Here is a 21,554-nt window from a genome sequence, read left to right on the forward strand (position 1 = left end):
CAGAAGTTTATCTAATCCATCTCTGCACTGTTCATGACAATACATCTAAGATATATCTTCTGGGATTTATATCATATATATATATATATATAATACACACACACACACACATATATGTATATGTATTTGAAATATATATGTGTGTATATATACATATATATATACACACATATATATGAAACTCTACGTATAAATAAAACATAAGATATTGTTATACACACACACACACTTCTAGTCATCGATCTCGGTTAACATAGAACTGTGTGCTCTAGTCCTATAAATATTTAATGCTTCCCATTGAATACCTCCCATGAAACATCTCCTCCTTGTCTGTCATAGTGTGTCAGATGAAAACCCAACATGCTCCACGACCTTGACAGTTTTGTTTGTCCTTGCAGCACTGAGTGTCTGCAGCCTACCGACACTTAGCTGGTGCCCAGGAAAGGTTTTTGAATTAAAAAGAATACATCAGTGAATAAAAAAGTAAAAAATGCACATATCCACATTCTTTACCTTATTGCCAAAACTAGTATCTCTCCTTTCATTTGAATCATCATAATCCATCCACATTTTTAAGCACAGAGATGGAGGTCATCTTAGACAAACACGTAGACGTCACACACAGCCTCCAGGTAATTCCTAAATCCAGGGATCTCCACAATAAATATAATGCTAAAATGTCCACACTACCCAAAGCACTCTATAAATTCAATGCAATCCCCATAAAAACTCCAATGATGTTTTGCACAGAAATAAAAAAATAACCCAAATTTTGTATAGAACCAGAAAAGACCCCAAATTGCCAAAGCAATCTTGAGAAGGAACAAACCTCGAGACACCATACTTCGCAATTTCAAATTATATTACAAAGCTGTAGTCATGAACTCCAACGTGGTATTGTTCTCGAGAGACACATAGGCTGATGCCATATGTGCCAAGAGGTCATTCAAGTTCCTCTTGACCACCAGGGAAGACATAGGCTGAAAACGGTCCTTTGCAAGGTCTCCGGAACAGAGCTACCATGGATTTGGGAAGGATTTCAGAAAGAGTATACATGAATCCTAGAGAAGATGCCCCAAATGGGATCCTTAGGATCTCCCTGATATTTCCTGATGCACTTGGGAGAGAAAACTGGAATCACTCAGACGTCTGACAATGAGCACATTGACATAGGTGCCAGGAGTGAGTATGAATCAACACATTCCATCTGAGTAAGAAGCACATGTAAAGAATAATCCCATCAAGGTCAGGTCCCATCTGCCAAAGTTCCCCATGGGAGCTGCCCTCTGCTCTCTGCTGCTTCCTGCATTGGCATGGGTGCCTGGAGCCCTGGCTTCGCAGTCATATCCAGTTACCTACTTCCCCTTTTGGTACACCTTTACTGTTAGAGGAATGTGTGTAGAGACAACTCCTCAGGCCTGACCAATTAAGAGTCAAGAGATCCATGGACAGGCTCACCCCCAGGAGTCTGAGTAGAACAGACAGACTGCCCTGAGGTGATGGGGGGCCACGTGGGGAGACCTGGTCTAACGTTTAGGCAGAGGAGACTGGCTAGAGCAGTGGGGAGGCAGAACTGGTCTCTGATGGGCTCTGCTCATGTCATACAATGCCATGTCTGTGTCTGGACGCTAAGGGGCATCAAGGCCTGTTTCTGAGGAGTCACAGTAGACCAGAGCTGAGTCCTGCCACCTGCCACTGCCTGTGCCCTCGGCTCAGGGCTCACATCTGTGACCACCCCACCCCTGCCCTGAAATTGCCCCTACACTGCCCATCCCCCTGACATCCCCAGACAGAGGCACCTAAAGAAGTCAGTGAGGAGTCAGAAAACAGGGGGGTCGCATTTGCATGGTTGGGCCCTCCCCCTCTCAACAGATGAAGAGGTGAAGGGAGAGGTGAAGGGAGGCTCTGCTCAGCTGTGAGGCAACAGAAGGCAGGATCGGTGCTGACCGCTGCCATGGCCTGGTCCCCTCTCCTCGTCACCCTCCTCGCTCACTGCACAGGTGACTTGATGTGGGGACACGGGAAGGGGGCCTGGAACCACAAGTGTGGGCCTGATTCCTCCTTTTGTCTCTAGACCCCAGGAATATCCTCTCTGTTGTTTGTCTTTCCAGGGATTTGGGCTCAGTCGGGGCCTAATCAACCATCCTCAGTTTCTGGGGCCCTGGGTCAGAGGGTCACTATCTCCTGCACAGGAGTTGGTAGTTACGTGGGCTGGTACCAACAAATCCCAGGAATGGCCCCCCAAACCATCATCTATGATAATAGCAACCGACCCTCAGGGGTCCCTGATCGATTCTCCGGCTCCAAGTCTGGCAACACAGGCACCCTGACCATCACTGGGCTCCAGGCCGAAGACGAGGCTGATTATTACTGCTCATCGGGGGACGGTGGCATTACTGACACAGTGGTCCAGGCCTGTGGGGAAGTGAGACAAAAACCTAGTTACTCATCTGTAAATAAGGAAAACACATCAGCAGTTGTCACCTCAGCTCAGCCTGTGATTCTGCTCATTCCGTGGCTGATGACTTGGACGCAGGTCCATGTAAGGGCACCTCCCGTGAGTGAGGTTCCTCTTGTCCTTTCTGTCCTCAAAGTCACGCTCAGAAAACCCTTCCGACACAAAGAGTCTTCATGAAAGTGAAATCTCTTGTTTTATCGGCTGAGGTATTTTACTTCTAGGCCAAATCATATCAATTTTTCCCACTGATATTAAAATAAATGAAGGGGCGCCTGGGTGGCGCAGTCGGTTAAGCGTCCGTCTTCAGCCAGGTCACGATCTCGCGGTCCGTGAGTTCGAGCCCCGCGTCAGGCTCTGGGCTGATGGCTCGGAGCCTGGAGCCTGTTTCCGATTCTGTGTCTCCCTCTCTCTCTGCCCCTCCCCCGTTCATGCTCTGTCTCTCTCTGTCCCAAAAATAAATAAACGTTGAAAAAAAATTTTAAAAATAAAATAAATGAAACATTTTCATTTTTTCTCTGAACTCTACCCATGTGGTGCCTGAACAATATGTCAGCCTTATTTGCATCTGGTACTATTATCTCCATGACAGTGGCTAGTCTCTTCTTCTTGTCTATGATTTGTGAAAAGAGGCCAATTTAAATTTATAAAATTATGAGGATAAGTTTCATAAATTTCGTCCATAGGAAAAACCCTGCACTTCAATGTTTATAACAACTTATTCCTAATCACTAAAGCCTGAAAGCAACCTAAACGTGGCCCATGGATATTTATTCTAGGTTTAAACTAATCACCCAAACCAGGAACCAAGAGGTCACCAAGGAGGTGCCACTTTTATAAATAATTTGATAATTACATCCAACATTGGAAGGAGCAAAACTCTGGAAACATCTGTAGGTCGTGGGTGCTAAACGCTGAAAAGGAATGAATCACGTGAACAGAGTAAAACATTCTGAGCCACAGAATTATTGTATATGATACTAATGACACTTAAATGACACTCTGTCATTGTCTGGCATTGTCTCCCAAACAAACGCAAGCAAATCAGCGTACAACCACCACACATACCCGTGTGAGCACACACACAAGGACAGGGTGTGTCTAGGGGCTCACGAGCCAACAGAAAGGGCCCCCATGAGGCAAAACTAGAAAGATTTCAACCACAGGAACATAAAAGGACTGGGTTGTAACTCAGTGTCTACACATATGTCTGCCGTCCATATTGTTTACTGATGGTATAAATAAATGAAATCAGATGAGACACATTTCCGTGCAGAGATTTCATGGAACAGGTGTAAACCCTTGGCTTGGATGACGTCAGGCATAACAGCCACTCAGTAAGTAAGCACAAAGGCACCAACAAGAGGGACAGTCTGGAGAAGTGTCACAGTAAGAGAAGCTTAAGGACAATTCACAACTCAATGTCGCAAAGAATCTTAACTGGATCTTACTACAGAAAAAGGACATTAGGTAAAAAGTAAGAAAATCTGAATAAACTGTGGATATTAATTGTTACGCGTTGAACTGTGTCTCCAACAATTCATGTGATTAAAAGTTCTAAAAACTTCCATATTTCAGGATGAGAAACTATTTGGAAATGAGATTTGCAGATGTAATTACCAGGGTGAGACCAGTAGAGTGTAACCGCATAAGTCCTAGGCTTTCTGTGTCTTTGTTTTCCCTCTGACTCGGTCTGGAATGATGCTGAAAGGAATCTCACTATTTTGAGAAAAAAAGCCTATGAACCCATCCTACCTTGTCCAGAGAACCCTGGTGTTACCGGAAAAAATCTAGACATTTTGTTGCCTTTTCACTCTTAACCCATGGCACATTTACCAAATAAAATAATAGGGTTGAATGTGAGTGGGGTTCTCTTCCCTGAACGCCCTTTAATGGATGAGCAGAGAATGAATTTCTAAGATCGATTCCCTTGTACTGTATATTGGTTTATATCATGTTCATCCTGAGAACACTTACAAAACTGGACCAATAGAGAGGCAAATGGGTCATGAGTATACCAGAGAAGAAAATTAAATTCCAGACTAAGTATAAAGGCCTGGTCAAAACCCAGATTGGGAATTAAGTACATTGGATAACTCTCTGTGGAGAGCTGGTAGTCTTTTGACAAACAGAGACTTCAAATGTCCCAGAGCCTGTACCATGGAGGTGGTGGGATAACAGGAGTTCCTCATAACACAGCAACAACAGCAAAAAGTATTCAAAGTTCAAGGATAACCCCCATGGACTTTTTATCACATATGAACCGGGAGTGAACCTGGGAAATATGAGGCCTTGAAATTGGTTTCGATTCGAGACTGGTAGGGGTGCCTGGGTGGCTCAGTCCGTTAAGCTTAGGACTTTGGCTCAGGTCATGATCTTGTGGTTCGTAGGCCGAAGCTCTGCCTTTGGCTCTGTGCCACGAAATCAGAGCCTGGAGCTTGCTTTTGATTCTGCGTCTCCCGCTCTCTCTCTCTCTGTACCTCCCTGCTCTCTCTCTCTCTGTCTGCTCTCTCTTAAAAAAATATACACATTAAAACAAATTCAGATTGGAGACTGGTAGTGATGCCAGGGCCCTGCAGCAAGAAAACCCAATGTCAGGGAACACTAATATGTCCAGGAACATAAACACTGTAAACTAATCCCATGGTGAGCAGCCTGGACGCTGTTAGGGACCTGAAGAAATATACGTCTCCATCCCAAGCACCCGGGAGAGGATCTACTCATGCTCCTTCCCTGAGCACTGAAAGCTCAAATATCCATCTGCAAAGGTCAGAGTGTCCTCTAGGGATGCTGTGTGTTGTCAGAGCAGCTGGGTGACCAGGACCGGGGTCAGCGGTGGCCTGTTCACCCTGGCACTGAGAGGACAGGGCTGTGAGGCAGGCCAGCAGGAAAATACCCAAACAGGTATTTTCCCGACAGAGCTTACTACCCGACAGAATTCAGTCCCATGGCCCAGAAGTTCCTGGTGGTCTAAGCCCTCCTTTCTCAGTGTACAATGTATTATAATTGCTCACACCACATCCCTCTCCAGTCCTTCTCTGTGTCACACAAGATTCTACTCATACTGAAAATAGTCACAGAATTATTTTCCCCAGTGGTTTATCTAATCCATCTCTGCACTGTTCATTGCAATACATCTAGGATATATCTCCTGGGGTTTATATCACACACACACACACACACACACACACACACACATATGTATATATATAACACAAACTACGTATAAATAAAACATGAGATAGAGTTACACACACATGCACAATCTAGTCATCGACTCTCAGTTAAAATAGAACCATGTGTCTGGTCATATAAATATTTAATGCTTCCCATTGACTACCTCCCATGAAACATCTCCTTGTCTGTCATAGTGAGTCACATGAAAAACCAACATGTTCCACGACCTTGACAGTTTTGTTTGTCCTTGCAGCACTGAGTGTCTGCAGTCTACCGGTACTTAGCTGGTGCCCAGGACAGGTTTTTGATTTAAAAAGAATACGTCATTGTACAAAAAAAGAAAAAATACACATAACCACATTCTTTACCTTATTGCCAAAACTAGTATCTCTTCTTTCGTTTGAATCATCATAATCCATCCACATTTTTTTTTATGAAATTTATTGACAAATTGGTTTCCATACAACACCCAGTGCTCATCCCAAAAGGTGCCCTCCTCAATACCCATCACCCACCCTCCCCTCCCTCCCACCCCCCATCAACCCTCAGTTTGTTCTCAGTTTTTAACAGTCTCTTATGCTTTGGCTCTCTCCCACTCTAACCTCTTTTTTTTTTTTTTCCTTCCCCTCCCCCATGGGTTCCTGTTAAGTTTCTCAGGATCCACATAAGTTTGAAACCATATGGTATCTGTCTTTCTCTGTATGGCTTATTTCACTTAGCATTACACTCTCCAGTTCCATCCACGTTGCTACAAAGGGCCATATTTCATTTTTTCTCATTGCCACATAGTACTCCATTGTGTATATATACCACAATTTCTTTATCCATTCATCAGTTGATGGACATTTAGGCTCTTTCCATAATTTGGCTATTGTTGAGAGTGCTGCTATGAACATTGGGGTACAAGTGCCCCTATGCATCAGTACTCCTGTATCCCTTGGATAAATTCCTAGCAGTGCTATTGCTGGGTCATAGGGTAGGTCTATTTTTAATTTTCTGAGGAACCTCCACACTGCTTTCCAGAGCGGCTGCACCAATTTGCATTCCCACCAACAGTGCAAGAGGGTTCCCGTTTCTCCACATCCTCTCCAGCATCTATAGTCTCCTGATTTGTTCATTTTGGCCACTCTGACTGGCGTGAGGTGATACCTGAGTGTGGTTTTGATTTGTATTTCCCTGATAAGGAGCGACGCTGAACATCTTTTCATGTGCCTGTTGGCCATCCGGATGTCTTCTTTAGAGAAGTGTCTATTCATGTTTTCTGCCCATTTCTTCACTGGGTTATTTGTTTTTCGGGTGTGGAGTTTGGTGAGCTCTTTATAGATTTTAGATACTAGCCCTTTGTCCGATATGTCATTTGCAAATATCTTTTCCCATTCCGTTGGTTGCCTTTTAGTTTTGTTGGTTGTTTCCTTTGCTGTGCAGAAGCTTTTTATCTTTATAAGGTCCCAGTAATTCACTTTTGCTTTTAATTCCCTTGCCTTTGGGGATGTGTCGAGTAAGAGATTGCTACGGCTGAGGTCAGAGAGATCTTTTCCTGCTTTCTCCTCTAAGGTTTTGATGGTTTCCTGTCTCACATTTAGGTCCTTTATCCATTTTGAGTTTATTTTTGTAAATGGTGTGAGAAAGTGGTCTAGTTTCAACCTTCTGCATGTTGCTGTCCAGTTCTCCCAGCACCATTTGTTAAAGAGGCTGTCTTTTTTCCATTGGATGTTCTTTCCTGCTTTGTCAAAGATGAGTTGGCCATACGTTTGTGGGTCTAGTTCTGGGGTTTCTATTCTATTCCATTGGTCTGTGTGTCTGTTTTTGTGCCAATACCATGCTGTCTTGATGATTACAGCTTTGTAGTAGAGGCTAAAGTCTGGGATTGTGATGCCTCCTGCTTTGGTCTTCTTCTTCAAAATTCCTTTGGCTATTCGGGGCCTTTTGTGGTTCCATATGAATTTTAGGATTGCTTGTTCTAATTTCGAGAAGAATGCTGGTGCAATTTTGATTGGGATTGCATTGAATGTGTAGATAGCTTTGGGTAGTATTGACATTTTGACAATATTTATTTTTCCAATCCATGAGCAGGGAATGTCTTTCCATTTCTTTAAGTCTTCTTCAATTACCTTCATAAGCTTTCTATAGTTTTCAGCATACAGATCCTTTACATCTTTGGTTAGATTTATTCCTAGGTATTTTATGCTTCTTGGTGCAATTGTGAATGGGATCATTTTCTTTATTTGTCTTTCTGTTGCTTCGTTGTTAGTGTATAAGAATGCAACTGATTTCTGTACATTGATTTTGTATCCTGCAACTTTGCTGAATTCATGTATCAGTTCTAGCAGACTTTTGGTGGAGTCTATCGGATTTTCCATGTATAATATCATGTCATCTGCAAAAAGCGAAAGCTTGACTTCATCTTTGCCAATTTTGATGCCTTTGATTTCCTTTTGTTGTCTGATTGCTGATGCTAGAACTTCCAGCACTATGTTAAACAACAGCGGTGAGAGTGGGCATCCCTGTCGTGTTCCTGATCTCAGGGAAAAAGCTCTCAGTTTTTCCCCGTTGAGGATGATGTTAGCTGTGGGCTTTTCATAAATGGCTTTTATGATCTTTAAGTATGTTCCTTCTATCCCGACTTTCTCAAGGGTTTTTATTAAGAAAGGGTGCTGGATTTTGTCAAAGGCCTTTTCTGCATCGATTGACAGGATCATATGGTTCTTCTCTTTTTTTTTGTTAATGTGATGGATCACGTTGATTGATTTGCGAATGTTGAACCAGCCCTGCATCCCAGGAATGAATCCCACTTGATCATGGTGAATAATTCTTTTTATATGCCGTTGAATTCGATTTGCTAGTATCTTATGGAGAATTTTTGCATCCATATTCATCAGGGATATTGGCCTGTAGTTCTCTTTTTTTACTGGGTCTCTGTCTGGTTTAGGAATCAAAGTAATACTGGCTTCATAGAATGAGTCTGGAAGTTTTCCTTCCCTTTCTATTTCTTGGAATAGCTTGAGAAGGATAGGTATTATCTCTGCTTTAAACGTCTGGTAGAACTCCCCTGGGAAGCCATCTGGTCCTGGACTCTTATTTGTTGGGAGATTTTTGATAACCGATTCAATTTCTTCGCTGGTTATGGGTCTGTTCAAGCTTTCTATTTCCTCCTGATTGAGTTTTGGAAGAGTGTGGGTGTTCAGGAATGTGTCCATTTCTTCCAGGTTGTCCAATTTGTTGGCATATAATTTTTCATAGTATTCCCTGATAATTGTTTGTATCTCTGAGGGATTGGTTGTAATAATTCCATTTTCATTCATGATTTTATCTATTTGGGTCATCTCCCTTTTCTTTTTGAGAAGCCTGGCTAGAGGTTTGTCAATTTTGTTTATTTTTTCAAAAAACCAACTCTTGGTTTCGTTGATCTGCTCTACAGTTTTTTTAGATTCTATATTGTTTATTTCTGCTCTGATCTTTATTATTTCTCTTCTTCTGCTGGGTTTAGGCTGCCTTTGCTGTTCTGCTTCTAGTTCCTTTAGGTGTGCTGTTAGATTTTGTATTTGGGATTTTTCTTGTTTCTTGAGATAGGCCTGGATTGCAATGTATTTTCCTCTCAGGACTGCCTTCGCTGCGTCCCAAAGCGTTTGGATTGTTGTATTTTCATTTTCGTTTGTTTCCATATATTTTTTGATTTCTTCTCTAATTGCCTGGTTGACCCACTCATTCGTTAGTAGGGTGTTCTTTAACCTCCACGCTTTTGGAGGTTTTCCAGACTTTTTCCTGTGGTTGATTTCAAGCTTCATAGCATTGTGGTCTGAAAGTATGCATGGTATAATTTCAATTCTTGTAAACTTATGAAGGGCTGTTTTGTGACCCAGTATATGATCTATCTTGGAGAATGTTCCATGTGCACTCGAGAAGAAAGTATATTCTGTTGCTTTGGGATGCAGAGTTCTAAATATATCTGTCAAGTCCATCTGATCCAATGTCTCATTCAGGGCCCTTGTTTCTTTATTGACTGTGTGTCTAGATGATCTATCCATTTCTGTAAGTGGGGTGTTAAAGTCCCCTGCAATTACCACATTCTTATCAATAAGGTTGCTTCTGTTTATGAGTAATTGTTTTATATACTTGGGGGCTCCGGTATTCGGCGCATAGACATTTGTAATTGTTAGCTCTTCCTGATGGATAGACCCTGTAACTATTATATAATGTCCTTCTTCATCTCTTGTTACAGCCTTTAATTTAAAGTCTAGTTTGTCTGATATAAGTATGGCTACTCCAGCTTTCTTTTGGCTTCCAGTAGCATGATAAATAGTTCTCCATCCCCTCACTCTGAATCTAAAGGTGTCCTCAGGTCTAAAATGAGTCTCTTGTAGACAGCAAATAGATGGGTCTTGTTTTTTTTATCCATTCTGATACCCTATGTCTTTTGGTTGGCGCATTTAATCCGTTTACATTCAGTGTTATTATAGAAAGATACGGGTTTAGAGTCATTGTGATGTCTGTATGTTTTATGCTTGTAGTGATGTCTCTGGTACTTTGTCTCACAGGGTCCCCCTTAGGATCTCTTGTAGGGCTGGTTTAGTGGTGACAAATTCCTTCAGTTTTTGTTTGTTTGGGAAGACCTTTATCTCTCCTTCTATTCTAAATGACAGACTTGCTGGATAAAGGATTCTCGGCTGCATATTTTTGCTGTCTAGCACCCTGAAAATCTCGTGCCAATTCTTTCTGGCCTGCCAAGTTTCAAAAGAGAGATCAGTCACGAGTCTCATAGGTCTCCCTTTATATGTGAGGGCACGTTTACCCCTTGCTGCTTTCAGAATTTTCTCTTTATCCTTGTATTTTGCAAGTTTCACTATGATATGTCGTGCAGAAGATCGATTCAAGTTACGTCTGAAGGGAGTTCTCTGTGCCTCTTGGATTTCAATGCCTTTTTCCTTCCCCAGTTCAGGGAAGTTCTCAGCTATTATTTCTTCAAGTACCCCTTCAGCACCTTTCCCTCTCTCTTCCTCCTCTGGGATACCAATTATGCGTATATTATTTCTTTTTAGTGTATCACTTAGTTCTCTAATTTTCCCCTCATACTCCTGGATTTTTTTATCTCTCTTTTTCTCAGCTTCCTCTTTTTCCATAACTTTATCTTCTAGTTCACCTATTCTCTCCTCTGCCTCTTCCATCCGAGCTGTGGTGGTTTGCATTTTGTTTTGCATTTCCTTTAAAGCGTTTTTCAGCTCCTCGTGACTGTTCCTTAGTCCCTTGATCTCTGTAGCAAGAGATTCTCTGCTGTCCTGTATACTGTTTTCCAGCCCAGCGATTAATTTTATGACTATTATTCTAAATTCACTTTCTGTTATATTATTTAAATCTTTTTTGATCAGCTCATTAGCTGTTGTTATTTCCTGGAGATTCTTCTGAGGGGAATTCTTCCGCTTGGTCATTTTGGATAGTCCCTGGTGTGGTGAGGACCTGCAGGGCACTTCCCCTGTCCTGTGGTGTATAACTGGTGTTGGTGGGCGGGGCCGCAGTCAGTCCTGATGTCTGCCCCCAGCCCACCGCTGGGGCCACAGTCAGACTGGTGTGTGCCTTCTCTTCCCCTCTCCTAGGGGTGGGATTCACTGTGGGGTGGCGTGGCCCGTCTGGGCTACTTGCACACTGCCAGGCTTGTGATGCTGGGGATCTGGCGTATTAGCTGGGGTGGGAAGGCAAGGTGCACGGCGGGAGGGGGGGCAGGCTTAGCTCGCTTCTCCTTAGGTGATCCACTTCAGGAGGGGCCCTGTGGCAGCCGGAGGGAGTCAGATCTGCTGCCGGAGGTTTGGCTCCGCAGAAGCACAGAGTTGGGTGTTTGCACGGAGCGAGCAATTTCCCTGGCCGGAACCGGTTCCCTTTGGGATTTTGGCTGGGGGATGGGCGGGGGAGATGGCGCTGGCGAGCGCCTTTGTTCCCCACCAAACTGAGCTCTGTCGTCCGGGGGCTCCGCAGCTCACCCTCCCTTTGTCCTCCAGCCTTCCCGCTTTCCGAGCAGAGCTGTTAACTTATGACCTCCCAGACGCTAAGTCGCGCTTGCTGTTGGAACACAGTCCGTCAGGCCCCTCCGCTTTTGCAAGCCGGACTCGAGGGCTCTGCTTGGCTGGCGAGCCGCCCCTCCGTCCCGGCTCCCTCCCGCCAGTCCGTGGAGCACGCACCGCCTCGCCGCCCTTCCTACCCTCTTCCGTGGGCCTCTCGTCTGCACTTGGGTCCGGTGACTCCGTTCTGCTAATCCTCTGGCGGTTTTCTGGGTTATTTAGGCAGGTGTAGGTGGAATCTAAGTGATCAGCAGGACGCGCGGTGAGCCCAGCGTCCTCCTACGCCGCCATCTTCCTGCGCCTCCCTCCATCCACATTTTTAAGCACAGAGGTGGAGGTCATCTTAGACAAACCCTTAGGCCTCACACACAGCCTCCAGGCAATTCCTAAATCCAGGGACCTCCACAATAAATATAATGCTAAAATGTCCACACTACCCAAAGCACTCTGTAAATTGAATGCAATCCCCATAAAAACTCCAAGGACGTTTTGCACAGAAATAAAAAAAACCCCGAATTTTGTATAGAACCAGAAAAGACCCCAAATTGTCAAAGCAATCTTGAGAAGGAACAAACCTCGAGACACCATTCTTCACACTTTCAAGTTATATTAACAAAGCTGTAGTCATGAACACCAACATGGTATTTTTCTCGAGAGACACATAGGTTGACGCCATAGAATAAAAAGACCAGAAAGTCATTCACGTTCCTCTGGACCACCAGGGAAGACATAGGCTGAAAACGGTCCTTTGCAAGGTCTCCGGAACAGAGCTACCATGGATTTGGGAAGGGTTTCAGAAAGAACATACATGAATCCTAGAGAAGATGCCCCAAATGGGATCCTTAGGATCTCACAGCTATTTCCTGATGCACTTTGGGAGAGAAAACTGGAATCACTCACGTGTGACAATGAGCACATTGACATAGATGCCAGGATAGAGTGTGAATCAACACACTCCATCTGAGTAAGAAGCACATGTAAAGAACAATCTCACCAGGGTCAGGTCCCATCTGCCAAAGGCCCCCATGGGAGCTGCCCTCTGCTCTCTGCTGCTTCCTGCATTGCCATGGGCGCCTGGAGCCCAGCCTCCGCTGACATATCCAGTTACCTCCTTCCCCTTTTGATACACATTTACTGTTAGAGGAATGTGTGTAGAGACACCTCCTCAGGCCTGACCCATTAAGAGTCAAGGAGCCATGGACAGGCTCACCCCAGGAGTCTGAGTAGAACAGAGAGTCTGCCCTGAGGTGATGGGGGGCCACGCGAGGAGACCTGGTCTAACGCTTAGGCAGAGGAGAGTGGCTAGAGCAGTGGGGAGGCAGAAGTGGTCTCTGATGGGCTCTGCTCACCTCATAAACTGGCATGTCTGTGTCTGGACGCTAGGGGGTACTCAAGGCCTGTTTCTGAGGGGTCACTGTAGATCAGAGCTGTGAATTGCCACCTGCCACTGTCTGTGCCCTCTGCTCAGGCCTCACATCTGTGACCTCCCCACCCCCTGCCCTGAAATTGCCCCTACCCTGCCCATCCCCCTGACATCCTCAGACAGAGGCACCTAAAGAAGTCAGTGAGGAGTCAGAAAACAGGGGGGTCGCATTTGCATGGTTGGGCCCTCCCCCTCTCAACAGATGAAGAGGTGAAGGGAGAGGTGAAGGGAGGCTCTGCTCAGCTGTGAGGCAACAGAAGGCAGGATCGGTGCTGACCTCCGCCATGGCCTGGTCCCCTCTCCTCGTCACCCTCCTCGCTCACTGCACAGGTGACTTGATGTGGGGACATGGGAAGGGGTTCTGGAAGCACAAGTGTGGGCCTGATTCCTCCTCTTGTCTCTAGTCTCCAGGAATATCCTCTCTGTTGTTTCTCTTTGCAGGGATTTGGGCTCAGTCGGGGCCGAATCAACCATCCTCAGTGTCTGGGGCCCTGGGCCAGAGGGTCACCATCTCCTGCACTGGAGTTGGTAGTTACGTGGGCTGGTACCAACAAATCCCAGGAATGGCCCCCAAAACCATCATCTATGATAATAACAACCGACCCTCAGGGGTCCCTGATCGATCTCCGGCTCCAAGTCTGGCAGCACAGCCACCCTGACCATCACTGGGCTCCAGGCCGAGGACGAGGCTGATTATTACTGTTCATCGTGGTACAGCGGTGGCAGTGCTTACACAGTGCTCCAGATCTGTGGGGAAGTGAGACAAAAACCTAGTTACTCATCTGTAAAGAGGGAAACACATCAGCAGTTGCCTCCTCAGCTCAGCCTGTGATTCTGCTCATTCCGTGGCTGATGACTTGGACGCAGGTGCAAGCAAGGGCACCTCCCATGAGTGAGGTTCCTCCTTTCCTTTCTGTCCTCAAAGTCACTCTCAGAAAACCCTTCTGACACAAAGTGTTCATGAAAGAGAAATCTCTTGTTTCATCAGCTGAGGTATTATACTTCTCGGCCAGATCATATCAATTTTTCCTTCTGATATTAAAATAAATTAAACATTTTTGTTTTTCCTCTGAAGTCTACCCATGTGGTGCCTGAAGAATAAGTTAGCCTTATTTGCATCTAGGACTATTATCTCCATGGCAGTGGCTAGTTTCTTCTTATTATCTAATATTTGTGAAAAAAATGCCAATTCAAAAGTATAATATTTTGAAGATAAGTTTCAAAACCTTTGTCCATAGGTAAAACCCTGCACTTCAATGTTTATAACAGCTTATGTCTAATCACTAAAGCCTGAAAGGAACCTAAACTTAGCACATGGATATTTATTCTAGGTTTAAATATAATCACCCAAACCAGGAACCAACTAAGAGGTCACCAAGGAGGTGCCCCTTTTATAAATAATTTGATAATTATCTCCAACATTGGAAGAAGCAAAACTCTGCAAACATCTGTAGGTCACGGGGTGCGAAACGCTGAAAAATAATCACGTGAACAGGGTAAAACATTCTGAGCCACAGAATTATTGTATATGATACTAATGACACTTAAATGACACTCTGTCATTGTCTGGCATTGTCTCCCAAACAAACGCAAGCAAATCAGTGCACAACCACCACACATACCCGTGTGAGCACACACACAAGGACAGGATGTGTCTAGGAGCTCACGAGCCAACCAAAAGGGCCCCCATGAGGCAAAACTAGAAAGATTTCAACCACAGGAACATAAAAGGACTGGGTTGTAACTCAGTGTCTACACATATGTCTGCCGTCCATATTGTTCACTGATGGTATAAATATATGGAATCACCTGAGACACATTCCTGTGCAGAGATTTCAGGGAACAGGTGTAAACCCTTGGCTTGAATGACGTCAGAAATAACTCCCACTCAGTAAGTATGCACAAAGGCACCAACAAGAGGGACAGTCTGAAGAAGTGTCACAGTAAGAGAAGCTTAAGGACAATTCACAACTCAATGTCGCAAAGAATCATAAACTGGATCATACAACAGAAAAGGACACTAGGTAAAAACTAAGAAAATCTGAATAAACTGTGGATATTAATTGTTACGTGTTGAACTGTGTCTCCAACAATTCATGTGATTAAAAGTTCTAAAAACTCCCATATTTCAGGATGAGACCCTATTTGGAAATGAGACTGTTGCAGATGTAATTACCAGGGGGAGACCAGTAGAGTGTAACTGCATGTGTTCTAGGCTTTCTGTGTCTTTGTTTTCCCTCTGCCTCTGTCTGGAATGATGCTGAAAGGAATCTCATATTTTAGGGAAAACAGCCTATGAACCCATCCTACCTTGTCGAGAGAACCCTGGTATTACCGGAAAAAATCCAGACATTTTCTTGTCTTTTCACTGTTAACCCATGGAACATTTACCAAATAAAAATAATAGGGTTGAATGTGAGTGGGATTCCGTTCCCTGAATGCCCCTTAATGGATGAGCAGAGAATGAATTTCTAAGAAGATAGATTCCCTTCTACTGTATAATGGTTTATATCAATGTTCATCCTGAAAACACTTACAAAACTGGACTAATAGAGAGGCAAATGGGTCATAAGTATACCAGAGAAGAAAATTAAATTCCAGACTAAGTATAAAAGCCTGGTCAAATCCAGAGTGGGAATTTAGTACAGTGGATACTTCTCTGCAGAGAGCAGGTAGTCTTTTGACAAACAGAGACTTCAAATGCCCCAGAGCCTGTACCATGGAGGTGGTGGGATATAACAGGAGATTCTCATAATTCAGCGACAGCAGCAAAAAGTATTCAAAATTCAAGGCTAACCCCTATGGACTTTTATCACCTATGAACCGGGAGTGAACCTGGGAAATATGAGGCCTTGAAATTGGTTTTGATTGGAGACTGGTGGGGGTGCCTGGGTGGCTCAGTTGGTTAAGTTTAGGACTTTGGCTCAGGGCATGATCTCGTGGTTCATGAGCCGAAGCCCTGCCTTGGGCTCTGTGCCACGGAATCAGAAACTGGAGCTTGCTCTTGATTCTGTGTCTCCGGCTATCTCTCTGTAACTCCCTGTTCTCTCTCTCTCTCTCTCTCTCTCTCTCTCTCTCTCTCTGTCTTTCTGTCTCTCTATGTCTTAAAAAAAATAAACTTTAAAACAAATTCAGATTGGAGACTGGTAGTGATGCCATGGCCCTGCAGCAAGCAAACCCAATGTCAGGGAACACTAATATGTCCAGGAACATAAACACTTTAAATTAAGCCCTATGGTGAGCAGCCTGGACACTGTTAGGGACCTGAAGAAAATTAATGTCTCCATCCCAAGCACCCAGGAGAGGATACACTCATGCTACTTCCCGGGGCACTGAAAGCTCAAATATCCGTCAGCAAAGGTCAGAGTGTCCTCTAGGGATGCTGTGTGTTGTCAGAGCAGCTGGGTGACCAGGACCGGGGTCAGCAGTGGCCAGTTCACACTGGCACTGAGAGGACGGGCTGTGAGGCAGGCCAGCAGGAAAATACCCAAACAGGTATTTTCCAGACAGACCTTACTATCCGACAGAGCTCAGTCCCATGAAGTTCCTGGTGCTCTAAGTCCTCCTTTCTCAGTGTGCAATGTATTGTAATTACTCACACCAGATCCGTCTCCAGTCCTTCTTTCTGTCACACAAGGTTCCACTCCTACTGTAAATATTCATACAATTATTTTCCCCAGTGGTTTATCTAATCCATCTCTGCACTGTTCATGACAATACATCTAGGATATATCTCCTGGGGTTTATATCACACACACACACACACACACACGCACGCGCGCGCGCGCGCGTGTGTATATATGTATATATGTATATATATATATATATATATATATACATATATATATAACACAAACTACGTGTAAATAAAACATAAGATACTGTTATACACACTTACACTTCTAGTCATCGACACTCGGTTAACATGGAACCGTGTGCTCTAGTCCTATAAATATTTAATGCTTCCCATTGAATACCTCCAGTGAAACATCTCCTCCTTGTCTGTCATAGTGACTCACATGAAAACCCAACATGCTCCACGACCTTGACAGTTTTATTTGTCCTAGCACCACTACGTATCTGCAGCTTATCAGTTCTTAGCTGGTGGCCAGGGAAGGTTTTGAATTAAAAAGAATACATCACTGAAAAAAAAGGAAAGAAAAAATACACATATCCATATTCTTTACCTTATTGCCAAAAATAGTATCTCTCCTTTCATTTGAATCATCATAATCCATCCACATTTTTAAGCACAGAGATGGAGGTCATCTTAGACAAACCCTTAGGCCTCACACACAGCCTCCAGGTAATTCCTAAATCCAGGGATTTCCACAAAATATAATGCAAAAATGTCCACACAACACAAAGCACTCTATAAATTCAATGCAATCCCCATGGAAATTTCAATGACATTTTTCACAGAAATTTAAAAAACCCTGAAGTTTGTATAGAACCAGAAAAGACCCCAAATTGCCAAAGCAATCTTGAGAAGGGTTAGTTGTGTTGTTGGGACGTCAGGTGAGTGACCCCCTCAGGGAAGTTATGTCCTGCACTGAAGGATAAGAAGGGCAGAGGGCAGGCTCACCACTCCACAGGCTGTATCAGGAAGGCCTGAGGAGACATCCCATCTCTTTGTCATGTCAGGTCACTTCCCACCCAGGCAAGCCAGTCCCTATAATCCTCTGCACCTGCCCCCTCCCTCACTGTTCATGGGCAGGGTCCGTTAACAAAAATGCACATGAGATTCTTCAAGGACAGACTGTAATTAGAAAAAAGGGGCATGTGCCTCACACGTTGCCTTTTCCCAAGAGCATCCATAGGCTATGGTCAACAACACACTCATCCCTAGATGCAGCCAGGGAGACCCAGCGCTGAGGAGAGACACTGGAGGTGACTGGGTCACCTGCACCAGATGGGGCCCCCATCCAGACAGGACTGCCCATTTGGGAACCTGCAGAAGCTTGGGAATTGTAAGGACAGAGCTCATCCCATGACCAAGAAGATCCTGGTGCTCTAAGCCCTCCTTTCTCAGTGTGCAATGTATTATAATTACTCACACCAGATCCCTTTCTAGTCCTTCTCTGTGTCACACAAGGTTCTACTCTTACTGTAAATATTCACACAGTTATTTTCCCCAGTGGTTTATCTAATCCATCTCTGCACTGTTCATGACAATACATCTAGGATATATCTCCTGGGATTTATATCACATATATATATGTGTGTGTGTGTGTGTGTGTGTGTGTGTATATATATATATACACAAATATATATACATATATATATATATAACACAAACTACGTATAAATAATACATAAGATACAGTTATACACATACACACCTCTAGTCATTGACTCTCGGTTAACATAGCACTGTGTGCTCTATTCCTATAATTATTAATGCTTCCCATTGAATACCTCCCATGAAACATCTCCTCCTTGTCTGTCATAGTGTGTCAGATGAAAACCCAACAGGCTCCACGACCTTGACAGTTTTGTTTGTCCTTGCAGCACTGAGTGTCTGCAGCCTACCGGTACTTAGCTGGTGCCCAGGAAAGGTTTTTTGAATTAAAAAGAATACATAGTGAATAAAAAAAGAAAAAATACACATATCCACATTCTCTACCTTATTGCCAAAAATAGTATCTCTCCTTTCATTGAATCATCATAATCCATCCACATTTTTAAGCACAGAGATGGAGGTCATCTTAGACAAACCCTTAGGCCTTACACACAGCCTCCAGGAAATTCCAAAATCCAGGGATTTCCACAAAATATAATGCAAAAGTGTCCACACAACACAAAGCACTCTATAAATTCAATGCAATCCCCATGGAAATTTCAATGACATTTTTCACAGAAATTTAAAAAACCCTGAAGTTTGTATAGAACCAGAAAAGACCCCAAATTGCCAAAGCAATCTAGAGAAGGAACAAACCTCGAGACACCATTCTTTGTACTTTCAAATTATATTAGAAAGCTGTAGTCATGAAAATCAATGTGGTATTGTTCTCGAGAGACACATAGGTTGATGCCATAGAATAAAAAGACCAGAAAGTCATTCAGGTTCCTCTTGACCACCGGGGAAGACATAGGCCTTTGCAAGGTCTCCGGAACAGAGCTACCATGGATTTGGGAAGGGTTTCAGAAAGAATATACATGAATCCTAGAGCAGATGCCCCAAATGAGATCCTTAGGATCCCACTGATATTTCCTGATGCACTTTGGGCGAGAAAACTGGAATCACTCAGACGTCTGACAATGAGCACATTGACATAGATGCCGGTCTATGACATAGAGTGTGACATAGAGTGTGAATCAACACACTCTATCTGGGTAAGAAGCACATGTAAAGAATAATCTCATCAGGGTCATGTCCCATCTACCAAAGTTCCCCATGGGAACTGCCCTCTGCTCTCTGCTGCTTCCTGCATTGGCACGGGTGCCTGGAGCCCTGTCTCCGCTGTCATATTCAGTTAACTCATTCCCCTATCGGTACACCTTTACTGTTAGAGGAATGTGTGTAGAGACACCTCCTCAGGCCTGACCCTTGAGCAGTCAAGGGAGCCATGGACAGGCTCACCCCCAGGAGTCTGACTAAAACAGAGTCTGCCCTCAGGCGATGGGGGCCACATGTGGGGACACCTGGCCTAGCCCTAAGTCAGGGACAGAGGCTAGAGCAGTGGGAGACAGAAGTGGTCTCTGATGGGCTCTGCTCATGTCATACAATGCCATGTCTGTGTCTGGACGCTAAGGGGCACTCAAGGCCTATTTCTGAGGGGACACGGGAGACCAGAGCTGAGTCCTGCCACCTGCCACTGCTTGAGCCCTCTGCTCAGGCCTCACATCTGTGACCTCCCCACCCCTGCCCTGAAATTGCCCTTACCCTGCCCATCCCCCTGACATCCTCAGACAGAGGCACCTAAAGAAGTCGGTGAGGAGTCAGAAAACAGGGGGGTCGCATTTGCATGGTTGGGCCCTCCCCCTCTCAACAGATCAAGAGGTGAAGGGAGAGGTGAAGGGAGGCTCTGCTCAGCTGTGAGGCAACAGAAGGCAGGATCGGTGCTGACCTCCGCCATGGCCTGGTCCCCTCTCCTCGTCACCCTCCTCGCTCACTGCACAGGTGACTTGATGTGGGGACATGGGAAGGGGTTCTGGAAGCACAAGTGTGGGCCTGATTCCTCCTCTTGTCTCTAGTCTCCAGGAATATCCTCTCTGTTGTTTCTCTTTGCAGGGATTTGGGCTCAGTCGGGGCCGAATCAACCATCCTCAGTGTCTGGGGCCCTGGGCCAGAGGGTCACTATCTCCTGCACTGGAGTTGGTAGTTACGTATACTGGTACCAACAAATCCCAGGAATGGCCCCCAAAACCATCATCTATGATAATAGCAACCGACCCTCCGGGGTCCCTGTTCGATTCTCCGGCTCCAAGTCTGGCAGCACAGCCACCCTGACCATCACTGGGCTCCAGGCCGCGGACGAGGCTGATTATTACTGCTCAACGTGGGACAGCAGTGGCAGAGCTTACACAGTGGTCCAGGCCTGTGGGGAAGTGAGACAAAAACCTAGTTACTCATCTGTAAAGAGGGAAACACATCAGCAGTTGCCTCCTCAGCTCAGCCTGTGATTCTGCTCATTCCGTGGCTGATGACTTGGACGCAGGTCCATGCAAGGGCACCTCCCGTGAGTGAGGGTCCTCCTGTCCTTTCTGTCCTCAAAGTCACTCTCAGAAAACCTGATACAAAGAGTCTTCATGAAAGTGAAATCTCTTGTTTTATCAGCTGAGGTATTTTACTTCTAGGCCAGATCATATCAATTTTTCCTTCTGATATTAAAATAAATGAAACATTTTTATTTTTTCTCTGAACTCTACCCATGTGGTGCCTGAAAATAAGTCAGCCTTATCTGCATCTGGTACTATTATCTCCATGGCAGTGGATAGTTTCTTCTTATTATCTATTATTTGTGAAAAATACCAAAGTTATGAAGATAAGTTTCAAAACCTTTGTCCATACGAAAACCCTGTATTCAATGTTTATAACAACTGATTCCTAATCACTAAAGCCTGAAAGCAACCTGAACTTGGCACTTGGATATTTATTCTAGGTTTAAACTAATCACCCAACCAGGAACCAACTAAGAGGTCACAAAAGAGGTGCCACTTTTATAAATAATTTGATAATTACATCCAACATTGGAAGAAGCAAAACTCTGCAAACATCTGTAGGTCGCAGGGGTGCTAAAGGCTGAAAACGAAAGAATCACATGAACAGAGTAAAACATTCTGAGCCACAGAATTATTGTATATGATACTAATGACACTTAAATGACACTATGTCATTGTCTGGCATTGTCTCCCAAACAAACGCAAGCAAATCAGAGCACAACTACCACACATACCCGTGTGAGCACACACACAAGGACAGGGTGTGTCTAGGGGCTCACGAGCCAAC

General features: G+C 44.5%; 3 gene segments (V, D, J or C); all 3 read left to right on the plus strand.

The window, feature by feature from the left end:
• Positions 1-21,554, plus strand: part of LOC115528231 — a 917,695-nt gene that overhangs the window by 303,724 nt on the left and 592,417 nt on the right.
• The window catches only part of LOC116738411, a 688,014-nt gene that overhangs the window by 106,977 nt on the left and 559,483 nt on the right, over positions 1-21,554 (plus strand).
• Positions 1,826-20,743, plus strand: LOC116738412. The segment is given in 3 exon segments: positions 1,826-2,000; positions 2,112-2,347; positions 20,573-20,743. Coding segments are annotated over 3 exon segments (438 nt in total).

This window comes from Lynx canadensis, chromosome D3 (assembly GCF_007474595.2).
Source record: "Lynx canadensis isolate LIC74 chromosome D3, mLynCan4.pri.v2, whole genome shotgun sequence".
Lineage (NCBI taxonomy): Eukaryota > Metazoa > Chordata > Mammalia > Carnivora > Felidae > Lynx > Lynx canadensis.